General features: G+C 40.5%; 1 protein-coding gene across 1 annotated transcript in view; it reads left to right on the top strand.

Moving 5' to 3' along the window:
- PIBF1 (progesterone immunomodulatory binding factor 1) overlaps positions 1 to 14,047 on the top strand; it is an 85,652-nt gene that overhangs the window by 43,408 nt on the left and 28,197 nt on the right. The window contains exons 11-13 of the mRNA XM_081858104.1: positions 886 to 1,051; positions 4,891 to 5,041; positions 10,693 to 10,783. Coding sequence (XP_081714230.1) covers positions 886 to 1,051; positions 4,891 to 5,041; positions 10,693 to 10,783 — 408 coding nt within the window. The remainder of the gene's footprint in view (positions 1 to 885; positions 1,052 to 4,890; positions 5,042 to 10,692; positions 10,784 to 14,047) is intronic.

Raw genomic sequence — 14,047 nt, 5'->3', positions numbered from 1 at the left:
CTACAAAAAGACAATGATCTGAAGTCAAAGTTTATGAAATCGTACCAGGAGTTTTGGTTACAGGAGGAATTTCTTATCTCTATCCTGCACTATGGAAAGTGATTAAGAAGCTCCTTATTGCGTTCCCAATATCGTATTTGGTGGAATGTGCTTTTAGTGTGGTCATCCAACTTTTCTCCAAGCAAAGAAATCGACTACAAGGTGGCTAAACATTTCGATTTAAAACTCCTGCTTAAGTGACTTTAAACCAGACATTGGGAAACTGGCATCATTTCATCAAGCCCATCCATCACTTTAAGAAGTTACTGAAAAGTGAAGTAATTACTAAATGCCGTATCTAAGACGCATTTGAAAAGCTGGTATCACTGGATCATGTTAATCCATTTTGTTGAATTAATTAAACTAAATGGTTTTGATTGGATTTTGAATTAATGTGAAATTAATTGTGTTAATATTGTCTTTAGTGGTTTGTGCAAACTGCTATTCTGAATAATGCTTTTTACAGGGCAGGGTAGAGGTCACTACCCTGTGCCTGGAGACAAGACAGTCAGGCCATGTATACACAGCAATGGCCAGAGGAGGAATGACCACTAGGAGGAGCGCAGACAGAAGAAACACTATGGTGCATCTGCACCAGTGAAACTGGATGCCATCATCTGCCCCAGCTGCAGTAAAACATGTCTTTCCCATTTTGTTCTCTGCAGCCACAGCAGGTGCTGTGACTCTCCAACAGTTTGACTTTATCCCCCAGTGGTGCACTTTCCCATTGTCTCTTTGCAGCAAAACCATACCATCATAATATTAAGGATATAAATTGTTTGCTGTCTAATTGACTTTGCTGAGCTTCTTGACTGTTTTGCATTTTATTCCCTTGGGTGTTTTCAGGTACAGACAGCTGCAGATCAGCACAGAAAGCAAAGTAGCCGAACTTTTCCATCAGAATAAACTGAAGTTGTTTGAAAGCGAACGTCTACAGCTGATGCAAGAAGAAACCTCCAAGAACCTTTCGCAGTGTCAGCTGGAATGTGAAAAATATCAGCGAAAACTAGAGGTACGTAAGAAAACCTTCCGTAAGCTGTTTCAGTGTGGGCAGGTCCCATGGTGTGACTCCTCATCGCCGTTGCCCTGGGATAGGTATAAAAACCTATTAGAACCAAGAGTCCCACACTGGTTGTCCCCATTAGAGGTTATGAGTATAAAGAAAATCAATATGAGAGGCAGTTGGATTACATATGGAGAACTGATAATTAAAGGAGGAGGAAAATGGAAAATGAAGCCATATGAACAAGTAAAAGTATGTGTGTTTGATTGGTTGCAATACTTTCAAGTGAATGAAATGTTTAAAAAGGATTTTAAAGATAGTGGGTATGCAGAAAAAGAATCAAAATTTCAAACAGAAATAATAAACAATGATTATAAGATATTGTCAAAATGTATAAAATATTGTTGGAATGGCATACGATTGATGAGGAAGTTAAGTCGGTGATGATACACTGGGCCAGGGATTTTGGATATAATATACAATTGGAGGATTGGGAAAAGATATGGAAGGAAAATATAAAATTTACAGCATGTACTGCGTTAAAAGAAAATGTTATGAAAATGATATATAGATGGTATATTACACCGGTCAAACTAGCGAAAATGTATAAAACATGTAATAAGTGTTGGAAATGTAAAGAAAAAGAAGGGACATTTTACCATATGTGGTGGGAATGTAAGAAAGTGAAGAGTTTCTGGGAAATGATATATAATGAGCTGAAGAAGATGTTGAAATATACATTTGTAAAGAAACCAGAAGCCTTTCTTTTAGGAATAACAGGAACTGAGATAAACAGAAGAGACTGTAAACTTTTCCAATATGCTGTAACAGCGGCAAGAATATTAATGGCCCAAAAATGGAAGCAGGAGGATCTACCAACTCTGGGAGAATGGAGAATGAAACTTATGGACTATGCAGAACTGGACAAATTAACTGGGAAGATCAGATATCAACGAGATCACAAGTTCACTGAGGACTGGGGGAAATTTATAGAATATCTGGAAAGTATATGTGATGAACAAACAACGCTAGTGGGATTTAAAGAAGCTTTGTGAAAGTTAGAGGAATATTGTAAAAAAGGAAAACAGGATAGGAAGGGTATATTAAAAGGCAATATTAAATTTAGGGATTGCGTAACAAAAATTAGAATATAGATGATTGACAGAGAAGCTGATGGAAGTCAAAAAGTTGAAATCTGTGAAAATGATTTGTTATGGTAAATTTGTATAACGAAAAATTGAATAAAAATTATTTTAAAAAAAGAAGACGAAAGAAAACCTTCCGTAAGCTGTTTCAGTGTGGGCAGGTCCCATGGTGTGACTCCTCATCGCCGTAGCCCTCCTTCCATCAGAGTGGTGATTGGCTGGTAAGGAACTGCATCATTGCAATTGGGGGCTAAAGAGCAACTGCTTGTACCACATGAAACAATTGAAAGAGGAACAATAGGACTGCATTTGCTTAAGGCAAGTATTGATCATAATTGTGCTGCACTGTTGTTGAAACCATTCTAAGCAAATGAAGACTAATTATTTTGTCAGCAGACATTAAAAGGTCATTTTGGAGAAGAGGGCAGCTGTGTTCTGTTGACATTACAGGTGGCAATACTTAGAACATCTGTTCTTCCCAGCATAGTATATTGGCAGAAAGGAGACAAGTAGGACCTGCAAACAAGATTTTCCTGTTCAGTGTTCTAGCCAATTAGCCATCATTCTCCTAACAGTTATAAAAATAAATTATTATCACATATTTCTAATGTCCCATGGAGAGTCCCATGGACTGCAAGAAGATCAAACCTCTCCATTCTGAAGGAAATCAGCCCTGAGTGCTCACTGGAAGGACAGATCGTGAAGCTGAGGCTCCGTTACTTTGGCCACCTCATGAGAAGAGAAGACTCCCTGGAAAAGAACCTGATGTTGGGAAAGATGGAGGGCACAAGGAGAAGGGAATGACAGAGGACGAGATGGTTGGACAGTGTTCTCAAAGCTACCAGCAGGAGTTTGACCAAACTTCGTGAGACAGTGGAAGACAAGAGTGCCTGGCGTGCTCTGGTCCATGGGGTCATGAAGAGTCGGACACAACTAAACGACTAAACAACAACAACATTTCTAATGTCTAATAGTACATTTTAGATGGTTAATAATTTAAATATTTTTGACTTCATTTGCATATCTAAGCCTATATGCTAGGGGTCACTAACATTTCTGGGCCAGTGGGCACATTTAGAATTTTAAGGAAGGGCCTTTGGTGCCAATCACAGAATAGCTGTTATGGTGGCATGTTATATCACAAATTGGAAGTATGGGGGCACAGCATAACTTGAAATGGTTGCTGTGGGGCCATGGTAAAAACACAAAATGGATATTTACTGAGACCTGTTGTGGGCACCCAAGGAAGTTCATAGTTGGTTACCCCTGATATATGTCTTCTGGAAGCATTGTACAGTGGTACCTCGGGTTAAGTACTTAATTCATTCCGGAGGTCCGTACTTAACCTGAAACTGTTCTTAACCTGAAGCACCACTTTAGCTAATGAGGCCTCCTGCTGCCGCTGCACCGCCAGAGCACAATTTCTGTTCTCATCCTGAAGCAAAGTTCTTAACCTGAAGCACTATTTCTGGGTTAGCGGAGTCTGTAACCTGAAGCATATGTAACCTGAAGCGTATGTAACCCGAGGTACCACTGTAAGGCTTTCTTGTTTGGATTGAACTTTCTTGTTTAGGACCTAAGGTTAAGCATGTATGGATAATTTTTTATTTTTATGTTTTTTATTTACGTACATTTAATTGGGTTTTACCTTTTGGTATTACTAATTTGTTAAATGGTTAATCACACAGGACCTTTAAAGAGCTGTCATAGACATGGCAAGAAACTTTTTTTTTAATAATGTGTGTTGTTTTCACACTTGCATGCATTTGCTTCCAGCACAGCTGCGTTTTAAGTTGTTAGGGCTGGGTTAAGTCCCCCCCCCCCCATTTTAAAATAAGTTTTTCTCTCCAAATAAACTATATCTTTTCTTCTATGACACTTGTTTCTTTCAGTGTAATTCAGTGTAATCCAGTCTACGGCACTTGTTTCTTTCAGTGTAATCCAGTGTAATCAGATTTTTGCACAAACAGGAGGTCCCCTCTCCCCCTCCAAAAAATAATTCTATTATTTCCACCCACCTGGTACCTCAAGCTACCTTTCTCTGACTTTCTGTAGCAGCTTCTTGGAGGACTGCAGGAGGAAGCAGGAGATGGTCACCTGAAAAGGGAGGTTGTTAGGAGACCCCTGCAATTCCCAGAATTCTTTAAGAAGAGTTGATTTTTAAACCACAGGGGTGGGCAAAGGGCTTCTCTAACATTTCTCAGCACTCTTAACAAACTACAGCTCCCGGGGGTCTTTGGGGGGAATCCATGACTGTTTAAAGTGATACAATACTACTTTAAATTTGTACAGATGGGAACCTTGCTTCTTGGCATGTCTTTCTGTATACCTGTTTCCATGTGGCATAGAATCTGAAATTTGTACCCCAAAGCAAAGATAGCCAACTATTTATTTCTGACACACTAGAGTACCAACAACTCTAGATGTTAATTTAGGGATTCAGCAAAGACTGCCAAACCATGGACTAAGGTTGGATTCATTTTGTAACTGAAACATGTTTAACGATTTGGGATTTGAGAATCGCAATACAAATCTGTACGTAGTACTGCTTTTAATAGAGCATATTGGATTCTTATCTTAATTATAAGTTAAATAGCAATGGAACTGTGTGCAACTCATTATTTTAACTGTTTGGGCTTTTGTCTCCACCATAAATAATTTATAGCCTTCTGTTAATTAACTTTCATTTTAATTTTCATATAGGTTTTAACCAAAGAATTTTATAATCTTCAAGCACTGAGCGAGAAACGGATTTCAGAACTTCAGGCACAAAACTCGGAGTACCAGGCAAGGCTTGACACGTATGAAAAGCTGGAAAAAGAACTTGACGAGATAATCATGCAAAGTGCAGAACGTAAGTTCTTTTAATTTACCCTGTTCTTCCTGTAGTGCACTGTGTTGGAATATTTTTATAATCTGATCGCTGTTAATGAGATCTGGAAAATTTTAAATCCCAGGAATTTTTAGTAGATGTTGAACATGCAGCAGTGTAATATTTAACATCAAATACATATTTTATTGTGCTTTAATTGGCAGTGAGAATATTTATTTCATTTTGATTATCTCCTTAAATTACTTTATAGCAAATACTTTTTACTGGCTCAGATTCCCCCGGGGACATGCATGTCAGATCTATGTGCAGATGGTTTTGCTTTGTTTTTCTTTCCTGTCATATTTGCTGGGCAGATTTTGCACAAAGGCTGTTGAAGAGAAAAACAGGGAGAAGCACCCCATTGCTCATCTATTTAGTTCTGTTATGTCACAACAATTCGCCATGATCTATCAAAGGTGATGATGGGGGGGGGGGCGAGGAGAATTTCTTTTTTATACATGATTTTTTATTGGATTGGATTTTTATTGGATTTTTGATATACATATAAAACATAACCATTTCAAACATTAAAATACAGTGGTTCCTCGCAAGACGAAAAGAATCCGTTCCGTGAGGCTCTTCGTCTAGCGGTTTTTTCATCTTGCGAAGCAAGCCCATTGATAGCTTAGCGGATTAGCGCTATTAGCGGTCTAGCGGCTTTTAGCGATCAGCTGAGAAGCGGCTTATCAGCGGATCAGCTGATTAGCGGCTTAGCGGCTTAGGAAAAGGGCGGAAAAAGCGGGAAAAACCCCGCGGGAACTCGCAAGATTTTTTCTCTTGCGAAGCAACCCCATAGAGAAATCCGTTTAGCGAAGCGCCTCCAAAACGGAAAACCCTTTCGTCTAGCGGATTTTCCGTCTTGCGAGGCGTTCGTCTTGCGGGACACCACTGTACAAGGTTCTTTTGAACCTTCAGACCTCCTTTCCCTCCATGGGTACCATGTTTAAGTTTAAATTTGCTGCATCTTTTACCATTATCCATCTATTATATAACCATAATTACCATAAATAATTCCACATTACAAGTGTCATTACATCCCTGCCAAAGATTTTAACCTTACAGTGGTCTTTTAAATAAATTACAAATTTACTCCAGTCTTTAGAAAATACTTGATCTTCTTGGTTTCGGATCTTCCCCATCAGTTTTGCCACCTCCTCATACTCTATCAGTTTCATCTGTCATTTTTCTTTTGTTGGTATTTCTCCTTCCTTCCATCTCTGGGCTAGTATCGTTCTCAATTTTAGTGTATGTGCTGCCGAAGTGTAGTGTATGTACTAGCACGGGCTAGTAGCAATCTCGCTGCCGTTGTTGCATACATTAAAAATCTTTTATCTTCTCTTGGTAACTCTTCACCTATTGTACCAAGTAAAGCGACTTCTGGTTTTTTAACAAATGTATTTTTGAACATTTTCTTTAGTTCGTTATATATTCATTTTAGAAGCTTCGAGATCACTGTCCAACTATCTCGTCCTCTGTGGTCCCCTTCTCCTTGTGCCCTCCATCTTTCCCGACATCAGGGTCTTTTCCAGGGAGTCTTCTCTTCTCATGAGGTGGCCAAAGTATTGGAGCCTCAGCTTCAGGATCTGTCCTTCCAGTGAGCATATATTGCCCCAAATCAAAGTACGTTTAGACTGCTCACTGTATCCCCTCTTTTACCAGGGAGAGAGCCTTCTCTGTACACCAGGGCTGCACACCAACATACCCCATCATTTCAGAAAAGCCCCAGTTATTTTTGTCCAGTTTTTCTTTAAAAAAAGGTAAAGACCGTTAGGTCCAGTCGCGGACGATTCTGAGGTTGCGGTGCTCATCTCGCTTTATTGGCCGAGGGAGCTTCTGGGTCATGTGGCCAGCATGACTAAGCTGCTTCTGGCAAACCAGAGCAGCGCACGGAAACGCTATCTACCTTCCTGCCGGAGCGGTACCTATTTATGTACTTGCACTTTGATGTGCTTTCAAACTGCTAGGTTGGTAGGAGCAGGGACCAAGCAACGGGAGCTCACCCCATCGCGGGGATTCGAACTGCTGACCTTCTGATCAGCAAGCCCAAGAGGCTCAGTGTTTTAGACCACAGTGCCATTCGCATCCCAGTTTTTCTTTAGCTGCTGTTTATTCTTCTGCTAAAGTGACTGTTTTGGAAAGTGTTTTAGTATTTATTTGTTGTGCTGGATGTTTGTTGTTTTTATTAATGATTTTATCGCCGTAGTTATACTTCGTTACATTTCCTGTGTAAGCTGTTCTGAGAGACTGTTTACTTTTAAAGGTGGCCTAGGATCCAGACCAAGGAAATAAATGGTTTATTAGTTATGTATTGTATTGTAGCAGCTCTGGTCCAAAGATGATTTTGACTTTGCATTATCAAGTAGAGAACTTTAGATAGAACTCTTTAACATAATGTAAATGTGAATTATCCACTTTCGTGTTAATAAGTTTAGAATGCAAAGATAATTCATTTATTTTTTAACAGTCATAACAATAAATCAATCAGACATTGAACACATAGATCATCCAGTTAGTAACAAAACGCTTAGACTTTCTGGAATCTCTTTCCAGTTTCCATTCTCTGATATTCATACTAGCGTATACCCATCTTTCATTCTTGTCCAGAGGTATTTCAAGTTACAATTTGAAATATTATAAGAAAAACTTCAGGTGTGAGAGGCTATTTTTTGTGTGTAAGAAAATACTTTAAGAAGAAAATTTACTGAGGGAATATATAACATCATATGGCCCATTCAGTGGCCTTTTGACAAGAGAAAAAAATAGAATAAGCAGCATATATCACAAGTTGAAGTTTTTGCAAGATGGACTATCTACTCTTTCTTATCGTCATTATTAATAACACTAAAACATACACTTTGCATGATGACTGTACAATAGTTGTCTTGTGGTTTTAAAGCATACCAATTTAATCCAGAGAAATATGCAGCAACAGCAATGTGTGCAGCCTAATTTTTCTCTCTCCTTACAATCTTCTATTTATTGTCTATACTTGGCAAGATCAGACTCTGCCAAGCAAGCTTGGCATTTGTTTTGATAATATAATAGCTCACATTTCAGTAGTATGTGTGTGAACAAGTCTTACTATAATGCTAATGTATATGTACTATTTTGATTGAAAATACTCAGAAATATCACTTTGGTCTGTTTAAGATCCACGTTGCTATATTTTCTGTTGTCAAAAGGCCTATTGATAGAAACTGCATGTATGTTTTTATAGTGTTCGCTAGAGCTTGCAGAGAATATATATATATATATATATATGCATTCAGATTTGAGAGACTGTTGCCAAAAATATTTTGTCCTGTACATTTTGTGCTCGTAATTATTCCCCTTACCATGTATAATTATGCTGTTGCATATGCTGCCAGGAAAAAGAACACTCACTCCCAGAGCTGAAGAGTGCTTGTTTTCTCCTTTATATCTTAGAACAGGGCGGGAGATATTATTAATGTATTTCACGAATGAATGGCTCTTTAAAGGGAACCAACACTAACAGTCTTCAGAAATGACACATTGATATTGGTGTGAGACGTAAACATTCAGCGTTGCTGTCTTTATCATTTGCCCACTATTGCAAAGGGCATGATACTACTCACCTCTTTTGGCAAGCCAGGGTGTAGAAGTTGTGCCCGTGAAATAAAGCTGGCCTGGCCTATTCCATGTCTCCCTTACCAACTGAGCTTGGCTTTGAGGACAATGCACACATCTTTTTCAGTACATGTGCCAAACAATGTCCCCACATTCATCCAGTGCTTTACCAACTGCACTGGCTCCCGGTGGAGTACAGGGTCAGGTTTAAGGTGCTGGTTTTGATCTTTAAAGCCCTATGTGGCCTAGGACCCACGTACCTACGGGACCGCCTCTCCTTGTATGCCACGCGGAGGACCTTAAGGTCCACAAATGACAACACTTTGGAAGTCTCAAGAAGGTTAGATTGGTCTCAACTAGGGCCAGGGCCTTTTCAGTGCTGGCCCCAACTTGGTGGAACGCTCTGTCACAAGAGACTAAGGCCCTGCAGGACTTGACATCTTTCTGCAGGGCCTTAGTCTCAGTCTGACCCTTATGTTTCCCTCCCCTTATGGTTTTGATCTATGGGCTACTATTAAAATGAGGCTGCATTTTAAATTGTATTTCAACCTGCATTTTAAATTGGTTCCCGCCCCCCATTAAGTTTTTATTGTAATTTTACTGGTGTTAGCCACCCTGAGCCCAGCTTTGGCCAGGGAGGGCGGGGTATAAATAAAAAATTATTATCATTATTATTATTATTTCCCAACTTCCTTTTGTACCCAAAGCCTGGTATATTGCTGCAAGCATGGCTTGTCTATCCCACTCTGTCCTCCATGTTTTTGGTGTAATTCTTGAGGTTCTTTTGATTCACAACATCTGTGAAATTTCAGTATTTACCAAACAGTACCAATTGGATAAGGGACGCTGGTGGCGCTGTGGTCTAAGCCACAGAGCCTAGGGCTTGCCAATCAGAAGGTTGGCGGTTCAAATCCCCGCGACGGGGTGAACTCCAATTGCTCGGTTCCAGCTCCTGTCAACCTAGCAGTTCAAAAGCACGTCAAAGTGCAAGTAGATAAATAGGTACCGCTCCAGCGGGAAGGTAAATGGCGTTTTTGTGTGCTGCATTGGTTCGCCAGAAGTGGCTTAGTCATGCTGGCCACATGACCTGGAAGGTGTCTGTGGACAAACGCTGGCTCCCTCGGCCAGTAAAGCGAGATGAGCGCCGCAACCCCAGAGTCGTCCATGACTGGACCTAATGGTCAGGGGTACCTTTACCTTTACCAATTGGATAATTGGCTTTTTGTTTAATTTAAAGCATTTTGAATCCACTCCTTAGCAAAAAAGGCTCTTAGAGTGGCTTATGAAAATCCAAGGTAAGACGATCCCTGCTTCCTATTTTTAAAAAATATAACACAAGGGAAAAGGGATGGGGGGGGAAAAGGCAAAAAGCAAGCTCAGGCACCAGACATTTAAAGTTAACCAACCAACTGGAACGGAGAAAGTTCAGGAAGACATTTTGAACGGCTGCCATCAGGTGACAGTTGAAGGAGAGGCCAAGACCATAAATAATCATGAAGAAAAATAAGTTACCGTATATTACTATATTTGTAAAATAATAATTATATAGTACAGTATTACTGTATAATTAGTATTAGCATATTAGAATAGAGATTGTTGGGGCGCAATAAAACCAGCAAGGCCAAAGTTCAAATCCTATGAAGCCATGAATACACTGGGCAACAAATCTCTCATTTCTGTCAGCTGTACAATAGCTTCCTACGTACTATTTTAAGTTAATTGATTGAATATATACTGAGTCCTGGATTCGTCATCTTATTTATTTCCATTTGTTATTTACCCTAATCCTTGTTAGTTAAAAATCAGCTAGCTGGGCCCCTTGTGTATCTTCAACCTTCATTTCTGTATACTGTTTATTTTAAAATATTTGAAAAAAGGAGTATTCTTATGGAGAAACTAAAATGAACAATTCCATTAGCATAACCTGAAGCCCCCTGATATTTCTTACACCACATGTGTACATATAATTTATAGAGTTGTTCAAAGGTATGACTTGTTCTCTTTTTCCTATATGTTCTACTGAAGATTATTTTGTATTTTTATAGTTGAAAGTGAAGAAGAGGCAGAAAGAGTTATGTTCTCTTATGGATATGGTGCAAATGTTCCCACAACAGCCAAAAGGCGGTTGAAGCAGAGGTAAGGACAATACGAACTTGCAGATGTGTTAACTCCACTTCCTTTCTCTTTTCCTCTTAAGAAAGGAAAAGTGTCTCCATTCTGCAGACAATTGCTAATTGTGTCTCTTCCTCTGGTGAGTGGATGGCGTTACTGACTAACCATCTTTTCGGTCTTTGTCTGCATTGCTTGTTGCACTCTGTGATACAGGACATGTGGAAGGGGGGGTATTGATGTGTAGAGAAGGGTGTTGTCATGGAGAGATAAATGTGACTTGATAAGCTTGTCACCTTTCCCAAGCTCATAATTTTGTGCAGCTAAGCAGTTGTAAATGGCCCTTTCATAATCGTCATAATCAACTTGCTGCCTTTCTAGCATGCTTCCTGCCTTTAAAAACATTAAAGTATTTAAAATATCTTTTGTTAGTGCATTAATTCTTACTAAAGCTAAAGCTCTATGGTGATTGGCTCTCTCTCTCTCTGTGTGTGTGTGTGTGTGTGAGTGAGTGAGTGAGAGAGAGAGAGAGAGAGAGAGATTCAATTTTTAAATGTGTAGTTTTTAAATATATATATATATAAGTAGACAACACTTTTAGGTCAGCACATGGGCATTAACATCTAAAATGGATACAATTTTTTAAAAAATGTATAAGAAATTTCTTATATATAACCTATTACTTCATAGTTGATGCATACTGCCTAATGTTATATGTTATAGTTTTGCATTGCAACATACAAAAATAAAATTACCGTATTTTTCGCCCCATAGGGCGCACCGGCCCATAGGACGCACCTAGTTTTTTGGGGGGGAAATAAAGTAAAAAAAAATTATTTCCCCGCCAGGCACAGGGCTAGGGCGGGGGAAGCCCGAGCTTCCCCCGACCCCAGCCCCCAGAACAGGCAGCTGTCCGCAAGCCTTGGGAGACTGGCGCGACTGCCCGACGGGCTCCCACGGCTTGCGGTTATCTGCCTGAAGCCCAAACCAGGTCGGGGAACAGCGGGGTGGCGGCGCTCCGCCTCCCTGCTGTCCCCCGAGCTTGTGCGGCTGGCGGCAGGGATAAGCGCGCTTCTCCCCGCCGCAAGCCTCCAAACCAGGTCGGGGAACCGAAGCCCGGGGTGCGCTGTGCAGCGCGCCCCAGGCTTCGAGATGCAGGCTGCTATCTGCAAGCCTAGGGAGCCCAACGGGAACTCCCGCGGGCTCCCAAGGCTTGCGGAGAGCTTCCTGAAGCCTGGAGAGCGAGAGGGGTTGGTGCGCACCGACCCCTCTCGCTCTCCAGGCTTCAGCGAAAGCCTGCATTCGCCCCATAGGACGCACAGACATTTCCCCTTCATTTTTGGAGGGGGAAAAGTGCGTCCTATAGGGCGAAAAATACGGTAGTTTTAGCAACCATTAAAAAATTGAAAATATAATGCTGTATGTCAGGTTATAATGTGAATCCCAGTGAACGAAAATAATGCAGACATAACTCATTACTGTTACACAGTTCACATAAAATCAAGAATTCCTGCATGAGTCAGAAAATAAAATTTGGCTTGAGTGCCATGCATCACATGTACTTCCCCCCCCCCTCCTTAATGGAGCCAGAGCACCGAGGAACAAATTCTAGGAGTAAAGAGGGTTTGTTTGTTATCCGTTCTGGCTTCAATCCTATTTCAGTGTAGGAGAAAAATCACAACCTGTATTAGTACCACAATAATGGGTTCTCCTATCCTATGTGGGGATGCTAAACATTTTAAGGATCTAACTAAACTGCAGAGCTCATAGACCCAGTATAGATATAAGTAATGTTCCCTGACCACGTAAGGTGGTGTATGAATTTTATGAAATAAATAAATAGATTAAATAATCATCGTTAAGAGATCGTGAGTTTCCACTGGGCTTGCACAGTCCTCCCCCCTCGCATGTGAATTATCCCCTTTTTCTGGTGAGTTGATCATGGTTGGCAATATATGTGCACCTTTACCAGTCCAAATGCTAACCGTGACAAACTGCAAACCAGAGTTTGAACCATGGTTATGGTAATCACTGTATTTTACACCTGCGTGCTTAGAAGCGTGCCCAGTGCTCTTAGCAAATAAATCAACAAACAAACAGAATATAGGCGTGTGGTTACAGTGCAAAAGAAATAGGGAATTTGCACACAGCAGGTGGAAAGAAGGAGAGGAAAGGCGCCCCAAGGCCACGGGGCATTCCTGATCAACTTTTGCACTTCCCGAACCCCCCCCCCCATGTAAAACAAAACCAAATGTGTCACCAGGGCTGTATCTCTCTTTGCACTGCAAGTTTGAAGTCTTCCTTGCATTGCAGGGTTTTTCTGTTTCATTAACCAAAAACCGCACCAGGGTGGCCAACAGCAATTGCTTTCCCCCGCCCCGCCCCCCATGTTGCAGCAAGCCTATTCCTCTTCTACATTTCATGACGGTATCATTCCGCTGAAATGACTTAGTGCTAGGGGAGTGGTGGGACTGTTTTTAAGGTCCTAGCTGGGCTCAGTGTGGGGAAAACTAACATGTCTGACATCCCAGTAGCACCTTAGAGACCAACTAAGTTTGTTCTTCGTATGAGCTTTCGTGTGCATGCACACTTCTTCAGATGCACACATGCACACGAAAGCTCATACCAGTAACAAACTTAGTTGGTCTCTAAGGTGCTACTGGAAGGAATTTTTTCATTTTGTTTCGACTACGGCAGAACAACACGGCTACCTACCTATGTCTGGCATTGTAGTCAATTCCACTTGAAGGAAAGCATATCTGACATAAGGTAAACTGATAGATTTGGCTGGAGTTCCCGCATTATTCATCTATACAAATCAATGCTGAAAAGCAAAACCATATCTGTTCTGCTGTAGTAAGTCAGCATTTCTCAAGCTGTTGAAAGCTCTGCTTGTTTAGAAAATAAAACCAAGAGCAAATTTCACCACATGTCTGTCTATGGCTAGTTGTCTGTTTTTCCCCTTAACGTCTCACACAGCACATTTCAACTTCAGCTCATGCTGCAATAAATGCACGTTACTTACATACACTGTTCTTTATTGCACTAAGTACAAGTAAACATTTCCCAAAGAGGTAATGACTGTTATAAACTCTCTCTTCCTGGACACACTGAAGTATTGTGCACATTCCAAGAGGCCTGCTTGTTTGAAACAGAAAACCATTTACCTATGCTTGACTGAACTTGAGCATATAAAGTGTTCATTTCAGTCAAATTTGGTTTGAAAACAGCAGAGAAGACTTCCTGGCTGTGCATTTTTGATGTTTCGTATATAAACTCCAGCTGAAAAAG

The sequence above is a fragment of the Podarcis erhardii genome (assembly GCF_964252035.2).
Source record: "Podarcis erhardii genome assembly, chromosome: 4".
In the NCBI taxonomy this organism is placed as follows: domain Eukaryota; kingdom Metazoa; phylum Chordata; class Lepidosauria; order Squamata; family Lacertidae; genus Podarcis; species Podarcis erhardii.
This window is presented reverse-complemented; position numbering and strand designations above follow the sequence as displayed.